General features: G+C 36.9%; 1 protein-coding gene and 1 long non-coding RNA gene across 2 annotated transcripts; both read right to left on the reverse strand.

Annotated features, from left to right (window-relative positions):
* Positions 1–1,512: 1,512 nt before the first annotated feature.
* On the reverse strand, positions 1,513–15,750 carry LOC133866432 (ERAD-associated E3 ubiquitin-protein ligase component HRD3A). The gene is made up of 6 exons (XM_062302960.1): positions 15,113–15,750; positions 14,160–14,651; positions 9,131–9,346; positions 2,478–2,801; positions 2,120–2,362; positions 1,513–1,915 (listed from the first exon to the last, which is right to left on the reverse strand). Exons 1-6 carry the CDS (start codon positions 15,677–15,679, stop codon positions 1,694–1,696), a joined length of 2,064 nt encoding a protein of 687 aa, XP_062158944.1. The 5' UTR covers positions 15,680–15,750; the 3' UTR covers positions 1,513–1,693.
* Positions 15,751–22,222: 6,472 nt separating this feature from the next.
* Positions 22,223–24,537, reverse strand: LOC133866864 (uncharacterized). Its single transcript, XR_009899936.1, has 2 exons — positions 23,854–24,537; positions 22,223–22,503 (listed from the first exon to the last, which is right to left on the reverse strand). It is a non-coding gene; the product is annotated as an uncharacterized LOC133866864 (long non-coding RNA).
* Between the last annotated feature and the right edge of the window lie 283 nt (positions 24,538–24,820).

Consider the following 24,820-nt stretch of genomic DNA (forward strand, 5'->3'; position numbering starts at 1 on the left):
CTTTTTTGCAATGAGTTTGCCAAGCTTCTGCCATGCTTTTTCATCATTCTATCAAGTTGATACCGTTGTACTCTTCACTATCTAGTGAAAAGTGAAAAGATAGGACTTCTACTGTCAACGAACAGACGCAAGTATTCTATGTCATCTGTTAATAGAGAAATGATTGAAGGGGAACCTTTAACTGGTCCCCCTCCCCCCTTTTGAATAAAAAAATGCAATTCTATTCAAAAAGTGCATTTTTTTTTTATTGTTTTTTTATTTTATTTTATTTTTTTTTGAATAAAATTATCTTTTTCATTCAAAAGGGGGGAGGGGGGCCGGTTAAAGGTCCCCCTCAATCATTTCTCCCGTTAATAACTCTAAATCATATGACAAATCAAGATTTTTTTTTATTTTTTTTTGTTTGTTACCATATTTTCAAGCAGTTTTTCACGCTCGTCAAACAAATGAGAGCTACTTGAACGTAGAAGAAATGGGCATGTCATCCAACAAACTGCTTTCCTTGTTGCCTTCTATTACTCTGCATCTATTCCCACCACCAAGTCGATGCTTCTACCTTGAATTTGCATGCGACTAATTTATAATTTGCTTTTCTTCTTCTGGAAAAAATGTTTTGACTTCATCAAGCCAATTAAGAAAACCTTCCATATGGAGGTTTTCATTTCATTGAAAGTTGGTAAATCTATTTTAATCGCTAATCTTGGGGGAGTTGTGTTTACAATTTTACTTTCCATGTTTGTTTCCATCAAATCTCTTGAAAACAGCTCCCAATTCTCATCAATCAAAAGAATCCACGTAAGTTTAGTGTTGCTCCACTAAAAATTCCTAACTCCTTGGTTAGTTTGCTCTTAGGCCAATGACAGGACTGAAAAAAAATAAAAAATTTGGATCTACATTGAATCTCACCAGAATCGCCCGATCCATCCTCCTGAGGAGAAGTTTGGTTTCAAACCCTTATCTGGTGGTGTAGGAACATTATTCCCAATCACCTTAATAACATGATCTTGATCATAGTTATGGTTGTTGTTGTCATCTATCCCAGGTCCAATGATTTGCTTGTCCAATCTCCTGCAACATCGATTCTATTTGATTGTTGTTTTCGAGCATGAATGGCGCTACCTAAAGGGCCTACACTCCATGATAGTAGTTGTTATTTTCATCATTTACCATCACAACTTGAAACAACAAAATTAACATGCTAAGGTTACGATTACGTTTGGTATGCAGAATTGTATCTCTTGGATTCTTCCCAACTTTTTTATTTCTAGGTCTTGTATCCATAAAATCTGGAATTGCTGCCATGCCCCTCACAGGCAGTAGGGGCCAAAAATGAAAAACACAAGTTTCAAAAACTTCATTTGGGTGTAGAATCCATAATTGGATCTTACAAGATACCGTAATGTGAGGGACACTAGGGATTTTGTGCTCTAGTTCTTTGATGCAAACCAATTCGACCAAAAAAAAAAAAAAAAAAAAAAAAAAAGAGAAAAAAGGAAAAGGTGTCAAACTCAGTTGTACCTCCCACGACAGAAGTTGGCTTGTAATAAATCAAATCTATGTAAGATGCATGGTTTAAGACTCTATGGTACAATGTGCACTATAACAAATACCTGTACATATCGCAGAAAAAATCTTTCTTTCTCAGACGCAGCAAATTAGCCTAGTAGCTTCGGAAAACCACCAGTGACATAAATTAATTAGGTACAGGTGCACCATGCTCGTTAGGGTTGTGCGGTACTGCTACCTCACCCGCGGCAGGAACAGCATGCCTCCGATGCCGCTCGCGAAGATAAAGGACAGTAAGGAGGCAAACGAAAAGGGTGAGTATGGTTGCATTTCCTTCCTCCAAGAGCACATCTTCCACCCATGCTTCTATTTTTGGATAGACTCCAGGCAATGAATCAATCAAATGGACCTAGATTTACACAAAACAAACCCCTCAATTCAGTCTCAAAAAAGAAGAATGGCTGATTTCATTTTTCATAATCAACGAGATCAAGCACAAATTAGAAATTTCGAGTTATCCCAAAAATACAGGAGAGAACTAATTTAGCTCAAAAAAGAGTTCTAAACATTATCAAGCTCTTAGGATTGGAGTAAACCAGACAAGTAAACTCACCAGGAAACTGTCGGCATAGTTCTTTCGTATCCACAAGCTTGTAAGGGCAAGTGTGACAGGCAATTTTGCCGCAGGATCAATCGTAAGGGCTTGATCATAGTATCGCTTGGCAAGATGGAGATCAAACGGAAGTCCTTGGCCATGCTCATGCATGTATCCTAGGTTGAACATGGCTTGTGCATTAGCTTGGGATTTGGCATGCATGTAAGCCTTTGCTGCACGCTGATAATCCCTCTCAGTACCCTAAGAAAAGATAGAAGGTTAATGAAATCATGAAGTGGGAGATCCGAGTACATGTCTTAAATCAAAATCCTGAACCTTCAGCATCCAGAGGCCTATTTCATCTTGAGACACGTACCCGACCATAGTAATATGCATCGCCAATAAGCAAAGCAGCATGTTCATTACCCTGCTCAGAAGCCTGCCACCACAAAGAATGTGCACGCTGATGCCTTTCTGCATCTGCACAAAACTCAGATTCTCCCATACACATGCTACGTTCCCCATATTTGTCAAGTATCCATGCAGCATTACTCTGTGCTACCTCATAGCCTAGCTCAGCCATCCTTGCATACAAAAGGAATGCCTTACCCACATCACCTTTTAAGTATGATTCAAGCGCCCATCTAGACAAGGAACTCCACGGCCCCCGTTCTGCAACTAATTTGTATAATGCAGTTGCCTGAAATAAAACAAACTCAATTATTGATTGATTGATATTAAGTGTTACACACCTTAACAATAATGATAATAACTACTAGAAATTTACATGCAATTCAAATATGAATTCTGTCTTGCTCAAGAAAATTCTAAAACAATTGTTGATCTCAAGGGGAAAAAAAAAGTACTTTTGTGCTTTAATGAACCCAATTTCATTGGCGAATGCAGAATTTTCAATTTTGTCCTTGGGGAGACACAGCATTTGTCAAAGTAATTGATCTTGCAAAATAACTTGATCATGCTATTTGAAACAGTATTAACGTTTACTTGTACAGACATGGTTAAATTTTCAAGTTTGAAAAATAATGCAGATCAATTCAATGAAGGGCTTGATGATTTATGTGTCTACTTTGAAATTGTCACGACACATTGGAAATATCGCGGGGCAGGGGGATGGCCATAATTAAATCTGAGGGGACTCCAGGCAAATAAATATTATCTTTTTCTTTTCATAAATAATCAAAATATCATTTTTTTTAAAAAAAAACATTACTCAGATACACAAGAAGTATACAAGAAAAACACCTAATTAGAAGAAAAAAGAACAAGAAAATCATAAAAACTAAGCAAATTAGGATAAACAAACATAGATATCCAAAGGTAAACTCCACCATCGTCCTTTAGCGGTTCTCAAAACTTCTATCATTTATTTCCCTCCAAAGACACTACAAAAGGCAAGAAAACATCATTTTTCACAGAGCTGCACTCTGTGGGCTAGCATAAAACCCTCTTTCCAACAAGCAAGCAAGTTTACAACTCGTCTAAGCATAAGCCAAGACAACCCAACACAACTGAAGATAGCACTCTATAAGGCACAAGCAACCTCATAATGGACAAAGAGATGATCCACAAACTCTTCACTCTTCTTACACATATAGCACCAATCGACTACAATCAAATGTCGTTTACCTTTGATGAATTTCTTGTTCGTTTTTCACTTTCTAGCTAGATGCGTTCTCTTGTATGCTGCCGGTGTATTGAGGGGCGCCTTACGCTTTTAATAAGACCAACTTATTACTTATCAAAAAAAAGATTATCCATAGTAAAGATCTTTCCTAGAGCAGCTAATCAAAAACAAAAAGCCACTTTGAAAGAAACATTAATCCACCAAATTATTTTCCAAGGGAAGGGAGTGTCATCATGAGGGACAAGGACGTTGTAGAAAGATCTAACGTCAAACAACCCTCTTTTGGAGGAGGCTCAAGAAAGCTTGTCTTCACCTCCCGTCTCAATCTTAGGGAGTACAATAAAATGAAAAACAAAACAAAGACATTCATATCCCAATTATGAGTCGCTCTAATAAAGCTTACGTTCCATTGGTGAGAGCCACTAGGAAGCTCCAAATGAACCGCTATGGAGGCAGCCTTAAACACAAGCAATACTGTATAAATCTATAAAAGCTTCCTTAAGGGCTTGATTCCCACATCTCAAGTCATGTAAGAATCTAATCTTATAGCCATCTCCCACCTCAAATCTGGTATAACTAGAAAACACCCCGAACCCCCCCCCCCCCTGATATTTTTCCATTAACCCTACCCCATATGGCCCCAAAATCTCATTAGAACACCACCCACCCCATAAGCTGCCATTTTTAGAATCCAACACAACTCTCCACTAAGCCTTTCTCATATGCATAAAGTGTCGGTCATTTTCCCAAAAGAGCATAATTGAACAAGAAGTTTCAGACCCCTCCCTTAGAAATTCTAAGAACAAACCTTGGACCAACTTACTAGGTGAAATTTGAACTCTTCACCTACCCCACCCCATAAGAAATTTTTGTTATAGCTTATCTATGTAGTTTGCAACACCAACAAGGAGAGGGAAAAGAGACGATAAATACTTAGGCAAATTGGAAAAGGTTCTCTTGATTAAGGTAATACTACCACCCTTAGACAAGTATGACATTTTCCAAATAGCCAAATGACGCTCTATTTTCTCAATAACACTGTCCCAAAAAGACTTGGCCTTATAAAGGCTCCCAACAAAAGACCAAGATAAAGGCAAAGAAGAAACCCCGCAACCCAGAGTACAAACCAAACTGTCCACATTATTGACATTACCCACAATAACTAATTCCGAATTGGCCAGATTAATTTTCAAACTGAATACAACTTCAAAGCATAAAACTTAAGGCACACATTTTGTGTAGGCAGTCAGGGTTGGCGCTACAAACAACCAAAGTGTCGTTCGCAAACAAAAGGTGGGATATGTTAACACCACTAAAGTGCCCAAGCTCCACAAAAAAGCATTTTACTTGAGGCCTCGATAACGATAACAAACAGAAAAAGAGACGGGATCTCTCTGTCACAAACCACGGGAACTACTAAAGAACCCAAATGGACTACCATTTCCCAAAATGGAAAAACGCATCGAAGAACTACAATGTGACATCCAAGAGCGTCATTTCTCCCCGAATCCACACCTCCTCAACAGATATAATAAGAACTCCCAATTGACATGATCATAGGCCTTCTCAATATCTAATTTGCAAAGCACCCCTGGCTCACCAGATCCGATCCTACTATCCAGACATTCATTAGTTATGAGCACAGAGTCAAGGATTCGCCTACTTCTAAAAAAAGCATTCTAAGGCTTCGAAATATTCTTCTACACAACCCTTCTCAACCTATTGGCTAGGACTTTGGCAATAGTCTTGTAAACTTCACTCACAAGACCAATAGGTCGAAAGTCCTTAAGATCAATAACCCCGGGTTTCTGTGGAATGAAAGCAATGAAAGTAGCATTAATACTTTTTTAAAACTTATTACTAACATGAAAATCACGGAACACCCCCATAATATCTGCCTAGATCACATTCCAACAAACTTAGAAGAATGCCATAGTAAAACCATCAGGACTTGACGCCTTATCACTCTTCATACCTTTAACCGCCTCAAGGACCTCACTCTTCTCAAACAGTCTCTTTAACAAAGAGGCCTCCTCCTCATCAATGGAATCAAAAGCTAGGCCATCTAGTTTGGGCTGCAAACTAAATTGTTGAGAAAACAGTCTATCATAGAAATGCACAATGTGATCCCTAATTGCAGTTTGATTAGAAGAAACGGAGCCATCTAATAACAGTGACGCAATGGAGTTGTTTCTCCAATTCGAGTTGGCCACCCAATGGAAAAACTTTGTGCATTTGCCACCCTCTTTTTAACCAAAGAGTCCTTGACTTTGGCCTCCCAACTTATCTCCTCCAATAAAGTAGCTTTTACCAACTCACTAATAACTAGTGACTTTCATCCATTTTATGGGTCTCCACATTACCAAACACCTGCTCATTCTAGACTCTTAAATCAGCTTTCAAGGCCTTAAGTTTACGAGCCAAAATGAAGCTCAAGGAGACTTGAATGTGATAAGAAGTCCACAAAATTTGCATTGGGAGACTTCGGTTTTGATCACAACGGAGAGATTGTGGATTGGGAGAAGGAGGAAGATGACTTTTGGGATGGATCGCCATTGGATTGGGCATTGGAAGGGGCTTTTGGGGAGGAGGCCTTGGCAATTAGGGAAGCCATGGAAGAAGATTTTCAGCGGGAGAAGATGAGGGCACGCCAAAAGTCTAAAGGGAAAAGGGAGCTACTAAATTTGCATAGCTCAATCGATTATGGTGATGCTAAAGTTCCTTCTAGGAGTAGGAAAGGCAAGGCACACATGATGTAGGTTTGTGTGCTTTGGTGGGTGGGTGGTGGGTTTTTTTTTTTTTTGTTCTTAGTTGGTTTTATAGTCTGGGGTTTTTCTTCGTTTTCGAGGGGTTCGGGTTTTGTTGGTTCTATTGGGTTTTAGCGGGTTAGCTTTGTTGTTTCTATGTATACTTCTTGTGTACTTAGGGGCGCCTTACGCTTTTTTTAATAAAATATTCTTACCTATCAAAAAAAAAGAAGAAGTCCACCACTGCCTTACCTTGTTCACAAAGCCTTCGGCCTTTAACCACATACTCTCAAACTTAAAAGATCTTTTGCCACCATGAATGCCACCACAATCAAGGAGAATGGGGAAATGGTCTGAGCACAATCTAGGTAACCATTTCTGATGTAAATCAGGGGAACTTAGCATCCCATTCTGGAGAGACAAGAAACCTAACAATTATAGACCAAGAAGGTGAATCCCAATAGTTTGATCGCGTGAAAGTCCACCCTACAAGGAAAAGGTTCATGAGGCTCTATTCTAAAATAAAATCAAAGAACTCCATCATTGCGGGACAAAAACGAGCTTCACCTGATCCCTCACTAGGAAAATGGGTGACATTGAAGCCTTCCCCAATGCACAGCGATAGGTTCCATCAATTAAGCAAGCTAGCTAAATCCTCACATAAAACCATCTATCACAATCGAATTTAGGCCCATAAGCCCACAAAATCCTAAGAAACCATCTTCAAGGTTTCTCAAGAAATAGGCAACAGTAAACTCCCCCCCCCCCCCCCCCCCCCCCCCCCCCCCCACCCCACAAAACACTCTTCGATCTTCTCCACCACCTTCCTATCCCACATAAGCAAGATTCCACCAAAGGCCCCTCTAGAAGTTGAATAGCACCAATCCACATGTTGACACCCCCCACAAACTACGCACAACACTAATGGAAATGAGCTCCAATTTTGATTATTGAAACAAATAATATTTCCCTTCCCATGTCTAAGCAAATTTTTGACTCCCACTGAGACCCACCACGTCAACCCCTCGTACAACCTCATCTCCTTCTGTAGCATGAAACTAGGGCATGGACGTGCCTACCAACCTATCTTGAGCAACCTCCATCTGAGCTTGGGGTATGGAGGCAACGTGTAGAAGGCACCTCGTCCAAGCGCGGCCTTCCCTATGGGGCAAAGTACGAGGAAACTACACCATTGTCGCAGGCGATGCCAATGGGCAACCCTGCAACTGCCCCACCCAACCTACCACCTCCACGAAAAATCTGTTGCCACCACCTTTCAACAAATTACTAGTTGAAACTAAGGAAGAGCCATCTACAGCGGAAGGCTACGAGCCACCAGTGGGTTGGCACGAGGACAAAACTCAACTCCCTTTGCCGAGAGAGGGTTCAAAGGTGAGCTCCTTTCTCAACTCAGCGACAAAGCTTCTCATCCCCTCCCTTCTCACCCCTCTAGGATAACGAGAATACCTCTCCGACCACCACCTCTAAACTCCCCCACCTCCAGAAACCGGCCAGACTTATTTGAGCGTCTTTGGTCTATCAAAACCTTATTACCATACCTTGACGATTTGAAAAACTCGCCCACCTTTGACAATTGAACCAACTCCACCATAGTCAACAACCAAGCAACACCCAACTTACCCATCAACAATGCTCGGGATACCTCTCGACTCCTTTCAACCAAACAAGCGTTGACCACACCCCCACCCCACCCCCCCAAAAAAAAAAAAAAAACTGAAAAGGATTTGGCCCATACACAAAACCAGCTAAAGAAACACATCATAGACCACCCAAACCAAAGACTACAACCACGCCAACATTAGAGCGCAAACACATATGAAAGAATATATCTAAATGGGGTTTTACGAATCCCTGAGGGTGCCAGGCCACCCTTATCCCAACCCCCACCCCCACGCGCCCTCATTCACCTTTGTCCAAATCCAACAAATTGGGTTAGTATCAGAATCCTGAACCTAAACAACTGTATATATACCATGAACATTCTTAAATAAACGTGTAATTAATGCTCTTTATATGTTCTTCAATGTAACTTTCCTCAGGTGTTATAGAGAGCCATTTTTTTAAGTATGGCATCATTGAGAAATTAGTGTTTCAATTTTCTTCTGGGTAAATTTTTGTTTTCCCAAATCCTTGCTCATAACATTTTTATTCTAGCAAACCAATGACATAAACCTCTCTCCCCCATCCCCTGCGCAAAATAAGGCCAACTTATTACTTCTTGTTTTCTTAAAGAGAAAAGAAAATAAGACTCATTTTCATAATAACAAGAATATAACCCTAAACTTTGTTGAATATTTCAATATAATCAAAACCATGGCCTTCTAAATTCTAATCACATAAATAATATTTCAGTTAATGCCAGTTATTGAATTCTGTATTTACCATCTGTATGATCATGATACAAGGAACAACTAATCCTAACACAAGCATGAGAATGGCCAATCATACAGGTGTTCTAACAGTACTGAGCAAGAAATCATTGATCTGAAAGAGAAAATTGTCGAAAGACTTACCAAAAAGAAAAAAGAAAGCTTGGTATGTACATAAAATATTAAGTTGGCGAAACATAAACACAAACAAAATGAAGACAAAAGAACATAATCAAACTCAATTTACCATAGGAAGGCTCTTCTTAAGCCCTACGCCAGTATGGAACATCTTTGCCAGCTGGTAGAATGCCTTTGGTTGACCCACGTTAGCAGCCATTATAAAATAGTTACATGCTATCTTCACATCCTTCTTTACCCCAATCCCTTTTAGATACATTACTCCTAGGTTATAGCGGCCGCCAGCTTCTTCATTTTTAGCGGCCTTCTCAAAGTACTCTTTTGCCTGTAATGGGAAGGATTAGTTTGTCATTCATACTCTGAAATTAGCCTATCAGTAGACCTAAAACAACTTGAGAACACGGGGGGGAGGACAAGAATTAAATACTGTTCAAGTCATGACAAAGTAAGAAAATGCTGGAGTAGTAGTAAAATTACAGTTTCCCTGCAGCAGATGTAGGTTAAGAGAAAGCCAGTTCAAAGACCAACTTCAAAACAAAATTAAAAGGCGAGAAAATTCTAATGTACAAACTCTCTGATTCAGGTGAACCAATGACACAGTTAAGCACTTCTGAATAATTGGGCGAAAAGAAACATATGACATGCTATATATTTTTTTTTTGATAAATAAATAGATTTATTGAAAGCGTAAGGCGCCCCTTAGTACACTGGAAGTATACAAAAGGAAACACCTAACTAGAAAAAGAAAAACGAACAAGAAAATCAGAAAAGCTAATCGACATAGGTGACAAAAAGGCCACCGTCCATAGATACAGCGTATGAAAAAACGAAGCTAAAATATCCTCAATAGAATTCTCTTGATCTTCAAAACACCTCAGATTTCTTTCTTTCCAAACACACCAAAAAATGCATATAGGTACCATCTTCCAAACCGTAACACTTCTTGGTCTTCCAGACTTCCACCAACAAGCAAATAAATCGATAACTCTTTTAGGCATAACCCAAGACATACCGAACCGAGTAAAAACGTGAATCCACAGAGTGGAAGCCACATCACAGTGAAGAAGAAGGTGATCCACAGTTTCCCCATCTCTCTTACACAAGCAGCATCTATCCACAATGATGATATTTCTCTTCCTGAGATTATCCACCGTAAGTATCTTGCCTAGGGCTGCCGACCACGAAAAGAAAGCCGCCCTCGAGGGAGCCTGAGTCCGCCACACACTCTTCCAAGGAAAGCAACTACCTTCAGAGCCATTCAAGGAGTTGAAGTAGGTCTTGACCTTGAACACACCTTTCTTGGAAGGAACCCACCAAAGCCTATCAGCACGATCTCTATTCACTGTGGCGGAATGAAGCACCTGAAAAAAGGAGGCAAAGACACCCACTTCCCAATCATGCGCCTCTCTAATAAAGCTCACGTTCCACCGAATAGAACCACCCAAAATCTCCATATTATCCGCTATGGAGGCATCCTGCACCCGAGCAATACCAAAAAGAACAAGAAAAGCTTCCTTTAAAATCATATCCCCGCACCACAGATCATGCCAAAATTTTGTTCTACCCCCATCCCCCACCTCAAATCTAATAAAACTAGAGAAAGTCTCCCACCCTTTCCTAATATTCTTCCACAAACCCACCCCAAAGGCACCAACAGGCTCACGTGAGCACCACCCCCCCTACAAATTGCCATACTTGGAATCCACCGCAACTCTCCACCAAGCATCTCTCTCTATACCAAACCGCCACAACCATTTGCCTAACAAAGCGCGGTTGAACTTCAACAAATTCCGAAATCCTAGCCCCCCTTCTGAAATTGGGGTACAAACCTTCGACCAACTCACTAGGTGATATTTAAACTCTTCACCCATCCCACCCCATAGAAAATCTCGTTTTAAATTCTCAATGCAAGAAGCAACACTCCTTGGGATAGGAAACAGAGACAAAATAAGTAGGCACATTGGCAAGAGTACTCTTAACAAGAGTGACCCTACCACCCTTGGATAGGTATAACCTTTTCCAACTAGCCAGTCGATGCTCAATCTTCTCGATAACCCCATTTCAAATAAGAGTGGACTTATAGGAAGCCCCCAAAGGAAGGCCAAGATACTTCGCCGGCAAAGATGCAATCCCACACCCTAGAATGTCGGCTAACCTTGGCACATGATCAACATTCCCCACGGGAATTAAGTTTGACTTGGCCAAATTAACCTTAAAACCTGAAATAGCTTCAAATAGAAGGAAGAGCCCCCGCAAATGACGCAACTGAGAAGAATGAGCACTACAAAAAATCAGAGTATCATCGGCAAATAGAAGATGCGAAAAAGCGGTATTACCAACTTTGAAACCTTCCAACAAGCCCCCATTAACTGCAGCAAAAATCATACGGCTTAAAGCCTCCATCACAAAAACAAATAAAAGGGGTGACAGAGGATCCCCTTGTCTCAAGCCTCGGGAGCTATTGAAGAACCCATGAGGAGAGCCGTTAACTAGCACTGAAAACCGCACAGAAGAAATATAATGAGCAATCCAGGAACACCACTTATCCCCAAAACCACACCGTCTCAGCATATACAATAGAAAATCCCAATTTACATGATCATATGCTTTCTCCAAATCCATTTTACACATAACACCTGTCTCTCCTGATCTTATTCTACTATCAAGACATTCATTAGTAGTAAGGATCGGATCAAGGATCTGCCTCCCTTTGATGAAGGCACTCTGAGATTTGGAAATGACCTTCTCCAACACCGACTTAAATCTGTTAGCTAGAACTTTAGCAATAATCTTGTAAATGCTTCCCACAAGACTAATAGGCCGAAAATCTTTTAGGGAAATGGCACCAAGAGCCTTAGGAATAAGCGAAATGAACGAAGCATTCAGGCTCTTCTCAAACCAACCTTTGGCATGAAAGTCATGAAAAACCTTCATAATGTCCAAGCTCAATACATCCCAACAAGTTTGGAAAAACGCCATAGAGAAACCACCAGGACCTGGTGCCTTGTCACCATTCATAGCTAACACTACCTTCCTCACCTCTTTCTCTTCGAAAGCTCTCTCCAACCATCTAGCTTCAGACTCCAGAATAGAATCAAAGGATAACCCATCCACCTTAGGCCTCCACTGAAACGGCTCAGAAAAGAGTTTTTTATAGAACTCGACCACATGCACACTTATATCAGACTGATTGGAAGAAAGAGTATCTCCAATCAATAAAGAATCTATAGAGTTGTACCTGCTATTAGAGTTGGCTATGGAGTGGAAAAATTTGGAACATTTATCCCCTTCCTTGAGCCACATCACCCTCGATTTCTGCCTCCAACTCACCTCCTCTAAAAGAGAACACCTCTCGATTTCACTGGCAATCTCTGTCTTCTTAAGTATCTCCTCCTCAACTAGAACCCATTCACCTTAGGCCTCCACTGAAACGGCTCAGAAAAGAGTTTTTTATAGAACTCGACCAAATGCACACTTATATCAGACTGATTGGAAGAAAGAGTATCTCCAATCAATAAAGAATCTATAGAGTTGTACCTGCTATTAGAGTTGGCTATGGAGTGGAAAAATTTGGAACATTTATCCCCTTCCTTGAGCCACATCACCCTCGATTTCTACCTCCAACTCACCTCCTCTAAAAGAGAACACCTCTCGATTTCACTGGCAATCTCTGTCTTCTAAGTATCTCCTCCTCAACTAGAACCCTGCTACTTTCAATAGCTTCAAGCGCCTGAAGTTCTTCAAACAGCTTCCTCTTTTTTCCCTCTACATTACCAAACACCTCTTCATTCCATTTCTTCAAGTCCTGTTTCAAGGCCTTGAGTTTACAAGCTAAGACATAACTAGGAGAACCTTGAAACGAATAAGAATCCCATCAAAGCTTCACCCTCTCCACAAAACCCTCCACTTTAAGCCACATGTTCTCAAATTTGAAAGGCCTTTTCCCCCTAGAAAAGTCGCCACAATCGAGAAGAATCGGGAAATGATCTGAATAAAGGCGGGGAAGTCTCTTCTGAGAAACCGAAGGGAACCGAGCTTCCCAATCTGGGGAGACTAGAAAGGAAAAGCCTACATATTGGTTACAAGAGGTTAATGCGGGAAGAGATGACCACACCATGGGCAATTAGATAAAAGATAATAAGGAATCATACTGACTTGCTCAAAGATGTAGTTAAGATTCTCAATGTTGTGGCCCACCCTAACCTCAGCCCTCACAATTGGTCAATAGCAATGCAGATTACATTACCCAAAAGGCCAAGAGGCCAATATTCTATGCTGGATTACTACATTATACCACTCAAATTTCTTCTCGTGAATCCAAGTTTTTGCAAGCCAGCTATTGAATGCCATGTCCATTCCCCTAACTAAAATGCATGTCACGTCACAGATTGACAGATACTGGCTACCCCTTCCATGTAGCTCTTCACAGGGGACTTCAATTTTATCTTCTTCTTTATTGACAAATCAATACAACTATGTGAACTTTCCAATATTCAATGCCCTTCCAAGTATAGTGGCACAAGTTAAAAAAGGCTATACCTTCGTTCTTTTTCCTTCTTTTTTTTTTTCTTTTTTTTTTTTGTCTTTTTAAATGATAAATTATGAAGTATTAGTAAACAGAGGTGCAGCAAGTGTTCTCTCAGCTCAACTACAGTGACACCAATTAATCTGATGAAGATAAAGAAGAGTATCAATTCTAATCCGTCAAGGCAGAATAAATTGTTTCATGCTAGCATTAACAATATGGTAATTTGAACTCTCTTGATGAGGCGGAAAATTAAACACATTAAATTCAAAATCAGATTCTCTCAGTCGTTCCACTCTTCATTTAATTGATGGAGGTAACTGATTACCACAATGAGAAGAATTGAGGGCAGTAACGTACACTAAATAATACCATACAAAGCAAAGAAGAGGAAATTAATAATAATAATAATAATAATAATAATAATAATAATAATAATAATAATAAAGGTATTGAAGGAGAAACATGCCAACAAAGAGGAAGACATAACAAGAGTAGAGAAAAAAGAGTTGGATGGGTGGGGCAGGTTAAGCAAGTCAGTCCAAAATCCATTGTATAGATAAACAAGTAAAGCTTCAGCATATAAATATGCATCAAACCAAGATAATCTTACTTTGGTGTAATTCTTCTTGTCTACTCCATAGCCTTTGACATACAAATACCCCATCCCATTATAAGCTGAAAAAAGTTGCTGTTTGGACGCAAGGGTAAGCCATTCAAGCGCTTTTGTGTAGTTCCTCTCAACCCCAGCTCCCCGAGCATATATCTCACCAAGAAGTTCCATTGACCTCGGCTCCCCCTTGTCCACGGCCTTCATAAACCATGACATTGCCTTGACATGATCACGCCTCAACCCTCTGAGCCCAAAGTAGTAAAACAGCCCAATCTTGTACATGGCTGCAGCATTTCCTTTCAGGGCCTGATATTCTAAAATCTGGAAGTCCTCGTCATCCTCCCCTCGAGACTTCCTCAGGGCCTCCTTATTCTCCTCGGCTCCATTGTGGATCCGTACCGGTTCAATCACGGGTGAATCTTTCGTGATCAAGAAACTGTTTACAGCTACTTCTGCTAACTCAGCATAAAGTTTAACTGCTTTATCATGCATCTGCAAATCATCATCAAGATAAATCAATTGGTTCATCATTAGAATACTCTTACTATAAGAACTTCAACATTCCTAAGCTACACACTTCACAGGAGAAAATCTTCCTCAACAATAATTAGAAGTAGAGAAACAAAAAAGATCTTTATTCGTTTTCCAAACCAATTATAGAGCTACGAATAAGTTTTCTTACAAAAAAAAAAAAAAAACTATCAGCTAGATTTGAAACATGAAACAAAACACATAATGAAAACAAATATATGCTTAGATTTTCTTTGTAATTGAAACGCTAAGCTCAACCAAGCCAAATTTAGTTGCATTAGACATAGTTAAGTTTAGGTCCTAGCTTTTCCTAGCAACCAAACAGAGCATAGTCCCTAAACCCTTGGGCTTTCATGCATCAAAAAATCAATTTGTCATTTCAACAACTCAATTCCAAATCTCTAGGGCTAAGGACCACTTACATCTTGGCGCAAGTATGTATACGCGAGGGCCATCTTGGACTGGGCGTTACCCCCCTCGGCAGCAAAGTGATGGTACAGAAAAGCCTTGGCTTTGTTCGTCTCCCTCATCATCCCCATCCCGTACAGAAACCCTAGCACCGACCTCGCGTGCGCGTGGCCCTCACTCCCCGCGGCCTCGATCTCCGCCGCCGCCTCCTCCATCACCCGCGCGTCGCCCGAACTCACCGCCGCGAACATCTTAGACACGCCCGAACTGTACCGCCCCTCGAGCTCGGAGCCAGGATCCACCGAGCCGGCGGCTGGAGTGGCCAAGTCGGGCTCCAAGATCGGGCGCCATGAGCCGGGGTCGAGCTCGTCCTCGGACTTGTGCGGTGAGTCGGACTCGCCGAACTCGTCCCACTCGGGCGAGTCAGGGTGAGTCGGATCGGGCGAGTCATCAGAAGAGACCGTGGTATCTTTGATGTCGTCCTGGGAGAGAATGAGGATGAAGGGGCGAGCGGTGAGGGAGAGAGGATAGAGAGAGACAATGAGGAGACAGAGTGAGAGCTTCAGGGTTGCGATACGCATCGTTTTGACGCTGATGAAGAAGAAGAAGAAGAAGATGAAATAACGGGTTTGGTAAGTTTGTGAAAGGACTGAAATTCTGGGAACGTGGAACGATGGTATACGATATAAATATATATGTTTGGTTGCCACGTCAAGTGTGCTCACTCGGCCCAATCAGATCTTGCCATGGTAGCAGACCGGCAGAAGCCTTCTCAGCTATCTCAGTCGAAGTAGCCAAAACCGTCTCAATCAATGGAAAATTCTTTTAAAATTTTAATTATTATTTCTAAATTAAATGTTGATATGTAAAATTTAAATAATTTATTTTAAAAATTATAATTAGATTTAAATAATTTTATAAGATATCTTAATTCAAATTGAATTTTACATATATTAAGTCCATTTATCTTATTTATTGTTGTAGGAACAAAGTTATTATGAGATAGATAAGAATTAATAAGGAATTGAAAACCAACCGATGGCTGGAATCTGATTTCTTTTTTTTTTGTGGGTAAATTGGGATCTGAATCTGATTTCTACTAATAAGTTTTTGTTATTTTTGTTTCTGGCAGAAGAAGTCCGTGAATAAAAAATAAAAAAAATTATATCTCACATTTTTATTTCACTTTGCTGATATAGTACTGTCAATTAACTCTTGGGTCAGCTTATGTTTGAAAAAATTAAAAAAGAAAAAGAAAAAGAAAAAGAATTAATTACTAACTGGCAATACCACATCAACAAAATAAAATAAAGTGGAATAAAAATAGAGTAATGATATTTAGTATACGAGTAATGCTAATGGTGCGTTTGGGTATCGAATATTTCGAATATGAATAATATTCTGAATCTGATCATGGATTTCAAGGCAATGAAAATGTGTTTGGATGTTGAATATAATTCAGATTCTTTTCGAATATGTGTTTGGGTGTTGAATTTGGAAGATTGAAAAAAAGTGTTTTATAATGGTAGAAAGTGGTTGGAAATGATTGGATTGTATGAAAAGTTGTGTATAATGATTGGTGTTATGAAAATAAGTGTTAATTTTTAAAAATTGAAAAAAAAAATGTTTTTTAATTATAGGAAATGATTGAAGATGATTGGTTTGTATGAAAAATTGTGCATAATGATTGGTATGGTAAAAAATAATAAAACTAATAATAAAAAAAAATTACAAAAAAATTAAAAATTAAAACTAAAAACTAAAAAAAGTAAAATTATATTTTTATTTTCATTTTTATTCTTTTTTTTTTAATCAAAAAAAAGAGAAAAAAAGAAGAAGAAAATATAGGTGGCAGCCATCCCTTTGGGAGGGGGATGGCACCCCCATTTTCCTATTTTTCTTTGAAATATATATATATATATATTTGCTTTTGGATTTTAGTTATTTTTTTCAATTTTTTTTTAAAAAATTCTATAATGACATGTGGCATGAGTAATATGGACATATCTCGCCCAATGTGGCATTTTTTCAAAGGTTTTGGTAGTTTGAGCCTTTGAGAGACCGAAGTCGGAGTGTTAGCAATTTTTGGGGCTAGACACAATACGGGTGGTAATTTGGGGGACTAAACTGTAATTTTTCTTTAATCTTGATAATGATTGAAATATTCATTGTATACTAATTAAAAATTGAGTATTAAATTTTATGGACTAATGATTTAAATTTATTTTGCTTTATTAAATATAAGATAAACACGTTTTTTTGTTTTAATTTTATGATTAATTTTAGTTAATTTTACAATGCGGGAGTGGTTGGCTGCACTCGGATATGTACAAAAAATCTGATGGACAAGATTTATTCTAGTGACTTCATGATTTAGTCAATGGTCCTTAGAAGCTCACATTAATGCTGAATGTTAAAGTGAAATACACCCAATTGTCTTCTGTATTATGAGTCTGAAGACGCGGGTCCCACAACATTAAACAAATGCAGCTGGATTGGATTGTAGCAATAAATGCTTTCACACCAAAATATTCACGCCTCTGATCATCTGATACCTCGAAATACAAATCGATTTCAATAAAGCATTCGGGTTTTATTCAACATGGATGCGGGTGTCGGGTTTTTGAATAAAAACCCAGTTCGAATACACCAAAATATTCGAACCAAACACACCATAAATGTCACCATCATGTCCTTTTTGTGTCTCCAAAACTGATGTGCCTTTTAAAATATCATTGAATCAAAATTCACTAGTAATCTATCACAAATTTAATACTTATAAGGGCACATTGAATATACTTGTTTTTTTCTCTACATGCATGAAATAGGCATGATCTCATTGTTTTTTTCTCAAGAAAATGATTTTGAACCGTTTGGAAACAGCGGTTTTAAAAAATTGCGATTTGAAAAAGCAGAAAAGTGCTTATTCAAATCGCAGGCAATGTAGTGTTTTTTTTAAAACGCAGTATTTTTAAAGGCTAACCTGCAATTTTAAAGGTCAAACTGCGACTTTGCCAAACACTTAACTGCGTTTTTAAAAATCACTTTTTTAAATCGCATATTTTAAAATCGTTATTTTAAAATCGCACTTTTTGAAATTGCAAACCCAAACGGACCATAAATCAATGAATTCATTTTTGCAACGGTTCTAACAACTAGATAGATGATGGATTGGTGATCAAGAAAATTATCAATTTTTGTGGAAGTATGATAAATGCTAAAGATTGCCTCTTGGACCGAAAAGAAAAGAAAAAGGAATTGCCTCAATTGCATCAATTGTTTCGAATCTATCACAACATCATTGATCACTCTACTCGCTGGACAAGCATTTATGAAATAAGTAAATTTAATTACTTAATCAATACTTTAACATGTATATTTAACTGTGTATATGTTAATTATATTATTTAAACTCTTTAAAAGATGTATTAATATTGATATCATGTACATCGTTAAATAAATCAACTTTAAAATCCTAACAATGAAATTGATACTACCTATTTCATTTGAAAATAGAGAGGATCCTATTATGTACTGGTATTACTTCAAATTGAAGCTGACACATCAATAATTGTGAGTAATACAAAATTATGATTATTATTTTTAAAATTAAAAACGTGATTTTTGAACAAGGAAAAACTTTCATTATAAAATAAGACTTAAAGGGCCAGTCGCAGTAATTAGGAGTACAATGACTCCTAAAAACAAAGTCCAGAACTAAATCCTAACCTGGAGAGCAGCTACCCTAGCAGATGGACATATAATAAGACCTCTCTTTACACATGAGTTCCACTAAAGGAGATAAGAGAGTGCAAGTTCTGATCTAAAAACAGCTATTGTAGTTTAGATTTAAAATCTATCATGACAGGCTGTTGGGGTAAACAACAAAACACAATTAAAACCAAAACACTAACAAAACATTAGTCGGCAAAGAGCACAGGGAGTCGCCGAAGACAGCGCATATGTACCACGCGCCCTCACTAGAAGACCCCTCTCCATCAGGAAAACCACCAAATTGGAGACGTGATTTAAGTATATAACATTGACAAATATGTAACGATAGACTCTATCAGGATGAAGAACGTTGTTGGGTTTTTTTTATGTAGACTTTGGGTTAAATATACTTTCGCCCCCTCAACTAACATACATTTTTAATAAAGCCCACGAACTGAAAGGTGTGAAACTTAGACTCATCAAACTACCATTTTGTTGCAATTAAGTTACTTTTCTGTAATTTTTCGAAAAATACCCATATTTTCTAAAAAAAAAAAAAAAAACTAAAATCAAAAATAAAAAATTCATGCAAATTCTTACAATACTAATTGAACATTACTTTACGTATTTTAGTATTTAATCAAAATTTATTTATTTTTATATAAATTTAATGATTTTTTTTTTGAAAAAAATATGGGTATTTTTGAAATAATGACATAAAAGTGGCTTAATTGTAACGAAATGATAATTTGACAAGTCTAAGTGTCACACATATTAGTTTGTGGAGCTTCATAAAAAAATAGTTGTTAATTGAGGGGGCCAAAGTATATTTAGCAATAGGATCCTCTCTAGCTGAGTTTCAACTGGAAATGAGCCAGTTAATTGTGAGTAAGGGTATTTTAGTAATTTCACACTCAGGTTCGTATATTTAACCCTTTTCGTTTGGTCCAAATGTAGACATAATATTACATGTGCTTACATCAAATTTGATCCATCTATTCCTTTCTCTCATTATGTTATAGCTAGTAATGTCCAAATGTAGATGTAATATAATGATGTTTTAAGTTCATGAATTTGGAATTGAGAGTTCATTTTATAGCTAGTAATGTCCCAGTATTGAAGTTCATTAATGTTTCTTCATGATGTTATGTTCAGCCTTTTATATGTCTTTCACTTTCCTCCTTTATTGACTTCATTAATTAGATTTACCCATAAAAAAATCAATATGCAATATTCTTAATTCTAAATCATGCCTATCCATAGCATTTTTGTTTTGTTATAATTCAAGTAAAAAAATTGTATGATATGAAGGACTTATATTTATATGAAAAATGCTAGGGGTACCCAAAATGATGTAGAACTTATTTATTGGAAACTGTAGCATTTCTTTTTATTAATTGTTTTGATCTTCTCCAATGAATAAGTTTCACATCATCTTGGTACTCATCTCTTGGTAAAAGATTTGGTATTCCTAGCATTTCTCAATTTGTTTAGTCATTGTAGTTGAGTGAGGTGTTTGGTTGTCATAGGCTGAGAAGGCAAGACTTCCGGCTGTAATGGTGGGTTCATACTCATATGTTATACACAACTTCAATTGTAGTAAAATGGAAGGGTGAAATTGTGGATGCGAATGCGGCTATTAGTAATATTTGCATATGCATCTGTTAATGCAGTTATCACTCTTAGATATTCGTATTCGCATCATGCGATTACTATCCGGATCCGCACGGTTATTGCGAATATTATCCGCTATTCTTATATGAGGTAATGGATGTTTAGAGACTTCAAGTTGTAATTTATGCTTCTAGTAAATACAAAAAGACATTATTTATAGTTGAACACTATTATTCATATCACATTTTCTAATCATTTTGCTATAGAATCTTCATATCATACATTATTTAGCTTCCTACATCATCTATTTATAATTGGTGAAGATAAAAGATATTTGACAAAATAATAATAATAAAGTAAGAACATATAAGATAATTAAATAAGAACAAATTAGAAGAGTTTCCTAGCAGTGAAATCCAACAACAGTACAAACGAAACCGTTTTTGCTATCCACATCCACATATGCGGATATGTGTGGATAGTGAATACAGATGGTTATTATTTACCTGCATTTTCACTCGTTACTATAACGTAATGTAGATATCATGGACTCACATCTCTTCGTGAGGTGATCTTTATACATCTCTTTGGCTTTTCAATCTTTTTTATTTATTGAGGGAAACTTCACTTAACCCCCTAGATTTTCAATTTTTCATTACTTTGGTAATCTCTTTCTAAAGTTAAAGAAATTCTCAATTTAATGTATCGAACTCACAATTTTTTGCAATGTCACCCTTCCCGTTAGGAATTTGAGTTAAGTCAATCAGGCGAGATAACCTTTACAACCCTTTTTATAAAATTTCAAATTTAACCTTAATTAAAAATTTAAAATAATTTTTTTAAGAAAAGAAAATTCAAACTTGACATGTGAATTTTTGTGACCCATTGATCTTTGTCGTGGGTCAAGCTGACCCACAACAAAGCTTGGATGTGGGTCAAAGACCCACGACCTAACTTGATCGTGGGCCAAGCTAGTTGTGGATAACAAATCCATAGTCAAGCTGGCTGAAGGTGCCAACAATATATATATATATATATATATATATATATATATATATATATATATATATATATATAAAGGAATATTTTGGTAATTCGACACCCTTCGTTAGGATTTAATAAAAAATTTAACGGATGTGTGACATGGTAAAAAATTAAAAATTCGATATATTAAATTGAAAGTTTTTAAACTTTGAGAGGTAATTGCAAATATGATAAAAGGCTAGAGGGTAAATTGAAGTTTCTCCGTTCATTTATAAGTAATTTTGTTTCCAATTATGATATACTTATCCCTTTTGCCTTGTGGGTGAATTTCAGAGGTTCAAAGAGACTACGAGAGGGATACAAGGTGCTCTAATTATTACTGTTTCATATGCTTGTGGGTTTTTTTTTATAGGTATTTGGAGGAATGCTATAAGATGTGTTATCCACTCCCAAAAGCTTATGGAGTGGCCGCCCTTGTTTTTAAGGATGGTCGGGCACCCCTAAAAACTTTTAAGGTGGTTGGTGGTTGGCCTTGGCCAAACACCACTTTAAAGACTGAGTAGGTGATTTGATTTATCCCAAAGCGCTGAGATCGTTCAGCCATCCCAAAAGCTTTTAGGAAGTGGCTGACAACCTCCGAGAGATGTCCAAAAGAATAACACAAAACACATATCAAAATATTAAGACATGAATTTCAGCTAAATAATTAACCAAATGCCACTGACCATTTTATTTGTGAAATTTAATACTACAAAGTATTTTTTTTTTTTTTTTATTCTAAGCAATATACAGGAAATGGGAAAGGAGAAGAGTACATCAAACCAAATAATAAAAAAGGACAGAGCCACCCAACAATAAGCTAAATACAATCAAATAAGTGCAAATACAACCAACAAAAGAGGGAATGTGCCCTTTGGATGACATGACACAATAATTGACACATGCAAAAAAAATGTTGGCCACAATTATTCTTAATTAGTACATGTGAAGTACAACTTTTCATCAATAAGTAAAGAAAATACTAGTAAGTTGACAATGATTTTTATTGAGCAGTCGTAGCTGGTGCATAGCATTCTGCTTAATTAATCCACATCTGTCATAATAAGAACAATCAAAAGACATAGTTAGGATTCTTAATATTATCATGAACATGTGATTTTCATAACAAGTTTTGAAGTTATTAGTTGGTATAACATTAAACTGAGTTTTACTTTAATTGGGTAGTTTGAACTAAAAAATTTATACAATTTATAAATATATTAGGAATAACGACAATGAAAAATAGAAGATGTTAAAGTATTGATTAAATGATTAAATTTACCTATTCCTATCAGTTTAAGCTTTTAAGATAAGTGGTGATTTAACAGAAGATAATTTCTCTTCCCTCAACCATGCTCAAATTGAAGAACCAAAGCCCATAGGGTGAAGCAAATGTTTTTCCAGTAAGTAGGATAAATTGAATTAAGAGTCTTCATAAGAGTCTTAATTAAGGAATTAGTATTCAATTTTAACAGAACCAAGTCGCAAGAAAATGAGAGTAAGCCTTCTATCACTACCCCATTATGAATAGAAAAATTGAAGAGAAAAAACAAAATGCATTATTTTCAAGATTGAAAAAAATAAATAAATAAATTGATGGGACTCCCACACCTCTCTTATATATATCTAATAAACCACCCTACAAAAACCTAGGAAAAAATTCACATATTCCTCTCAAACTACCACTTAATTGACAATGTCCCTCCAAACTACTAAAAAATTGTCAATGTTCTCCTTAAGGCCAGCAAAAAAAAAAAAAAATAAAGGCCCTAAGTTTTTTTTTAATAAGACAAAAAACACCCCTATAAATTCCAGAAAAAAAAAAAAACTATTTTTTTCCTTAAAAAAAAAAGGGATTGTTTTTTAAAAAATTTCCAATACCTTGTTTTTTAATTTTTAGTTTTAGTTTTTTTTTTTAATGGAATTTATAGTTTTTTTTTATTTTTTTTTATTTTTTATTAAAGGTATTTTTTTTGCCATTGTGGGATACATTGATAATTTTTGATAGTTTGGGGGACATTGTAGCAATTAAAAGTAAGGAAAACACTATAAATTGAATGATAGTTTGAGGAGCATATTTGGACTTTCCCAAAAAAATTATATGTAAGAGCATATCATGAACCCAAAACAATAAAACTCAGGCACGATATTACAACTCTTTAGGAATTAGTAGTCAATTCTAAAAAACACAAATCACAAAAAAAAAAAAAAAAAAAAAAAAAAAGAAGAAGAAGAAGAAGAAGAAGAAGAAAGAAAATAATAATAAAATTGAGTGTGAGGCTTGTATGACTACTCCATTATAAACAGAAAAAGTGAAGAATTTTTTTTTTTTTTTTTTTTTTTTTTTTTTTTTTTTTTTTAAAAAAAAAAAAAAAAAAATTGTATAGAGAGAGAGAGAGATTACCAGATTGAATTGGTGCTCATGGTTCATTTTGCGGAGCCAAGGCTTTTCCTTCTAAGGTAGAAATCGGGTGACATGCATAAGAACAAGCTCCGGATACGTGATCAGATGGACAAATCATGTCACAAATCATCATGCCAGTAAACATTTTCCCCATAAGATTAAGTTTAGGCATACGAATTTTAGAAAATATAGGAATTTGAGCTACCAACTTTTCAAATTTAGAGATTTCAAGAGATGTACCAGTTCCATAATTATTAGAAGTTTCAAGAACTTTAGGGGTTTTACGAATTTTAAAGATTCCATCAACCAAATTGGCTGCCATGACATCGTTATGTGCATGGAGAGAGAGAAGGCGGCGCGATAGAGGAGGAAGAGGAAGAGAAAAAAAGCGAATCGGAAGTGGCGAGCTAGGGACAGACGGAGGATGGTGGGAGGGAACGAGAGAGTTACCGGCATTTGTTACACTTATCACAAGCATCATCAACGCCATTTCCATGGTTGTCACCGCCATAAATTTTTTTGTACCAATTCTCTCCATGGCGATCCCTTTTATCTCTAGAAAATTTTCTTCTATACTAATGAGAGTTGAAATGTTGAAAACAATTCCATTAACAAAGGGCTAAGGCCTATATATGCATGAATCGTGAAAGAGTCAAATTAAGTATAATTTAATTTGAAAATAAATTCATTGTTACAAATAGTACTTTAATATATTGAAGAGCTGCTTAACTATGAATAATGACTTTTGGTGAAGCATGATGGCCTTTGTAGTCATGTCTTTTCGGTAGTGTCATGAGTTACCTCTAGAGAGTTTTCATGCAATCTCTATGTATTATATTACTTGTCTACCTTTTTTTCTGTTCTCTAAATTCTTCAATTAGATAGGTGCGAGCATCCATAACAAGCTCTCAATTTCAAAGTTTTCACTAAATTTTGGTGGATATTTCAAAAAAATCCATTTTAGCAA

This window comes from Alnus glutinosa, chromosome 4, assembly GCF_958979055.1.
Source record: "Alnus glutinosa chromosome 4, dhAlnGlut1.1, whole genome shotgun sequence".
NCBI lineage: Eukaryota > Viridiplantae > Streptophyta > Magnoliopsida > Fagales > Betulaceae > Alnus > Alnus glutinosa.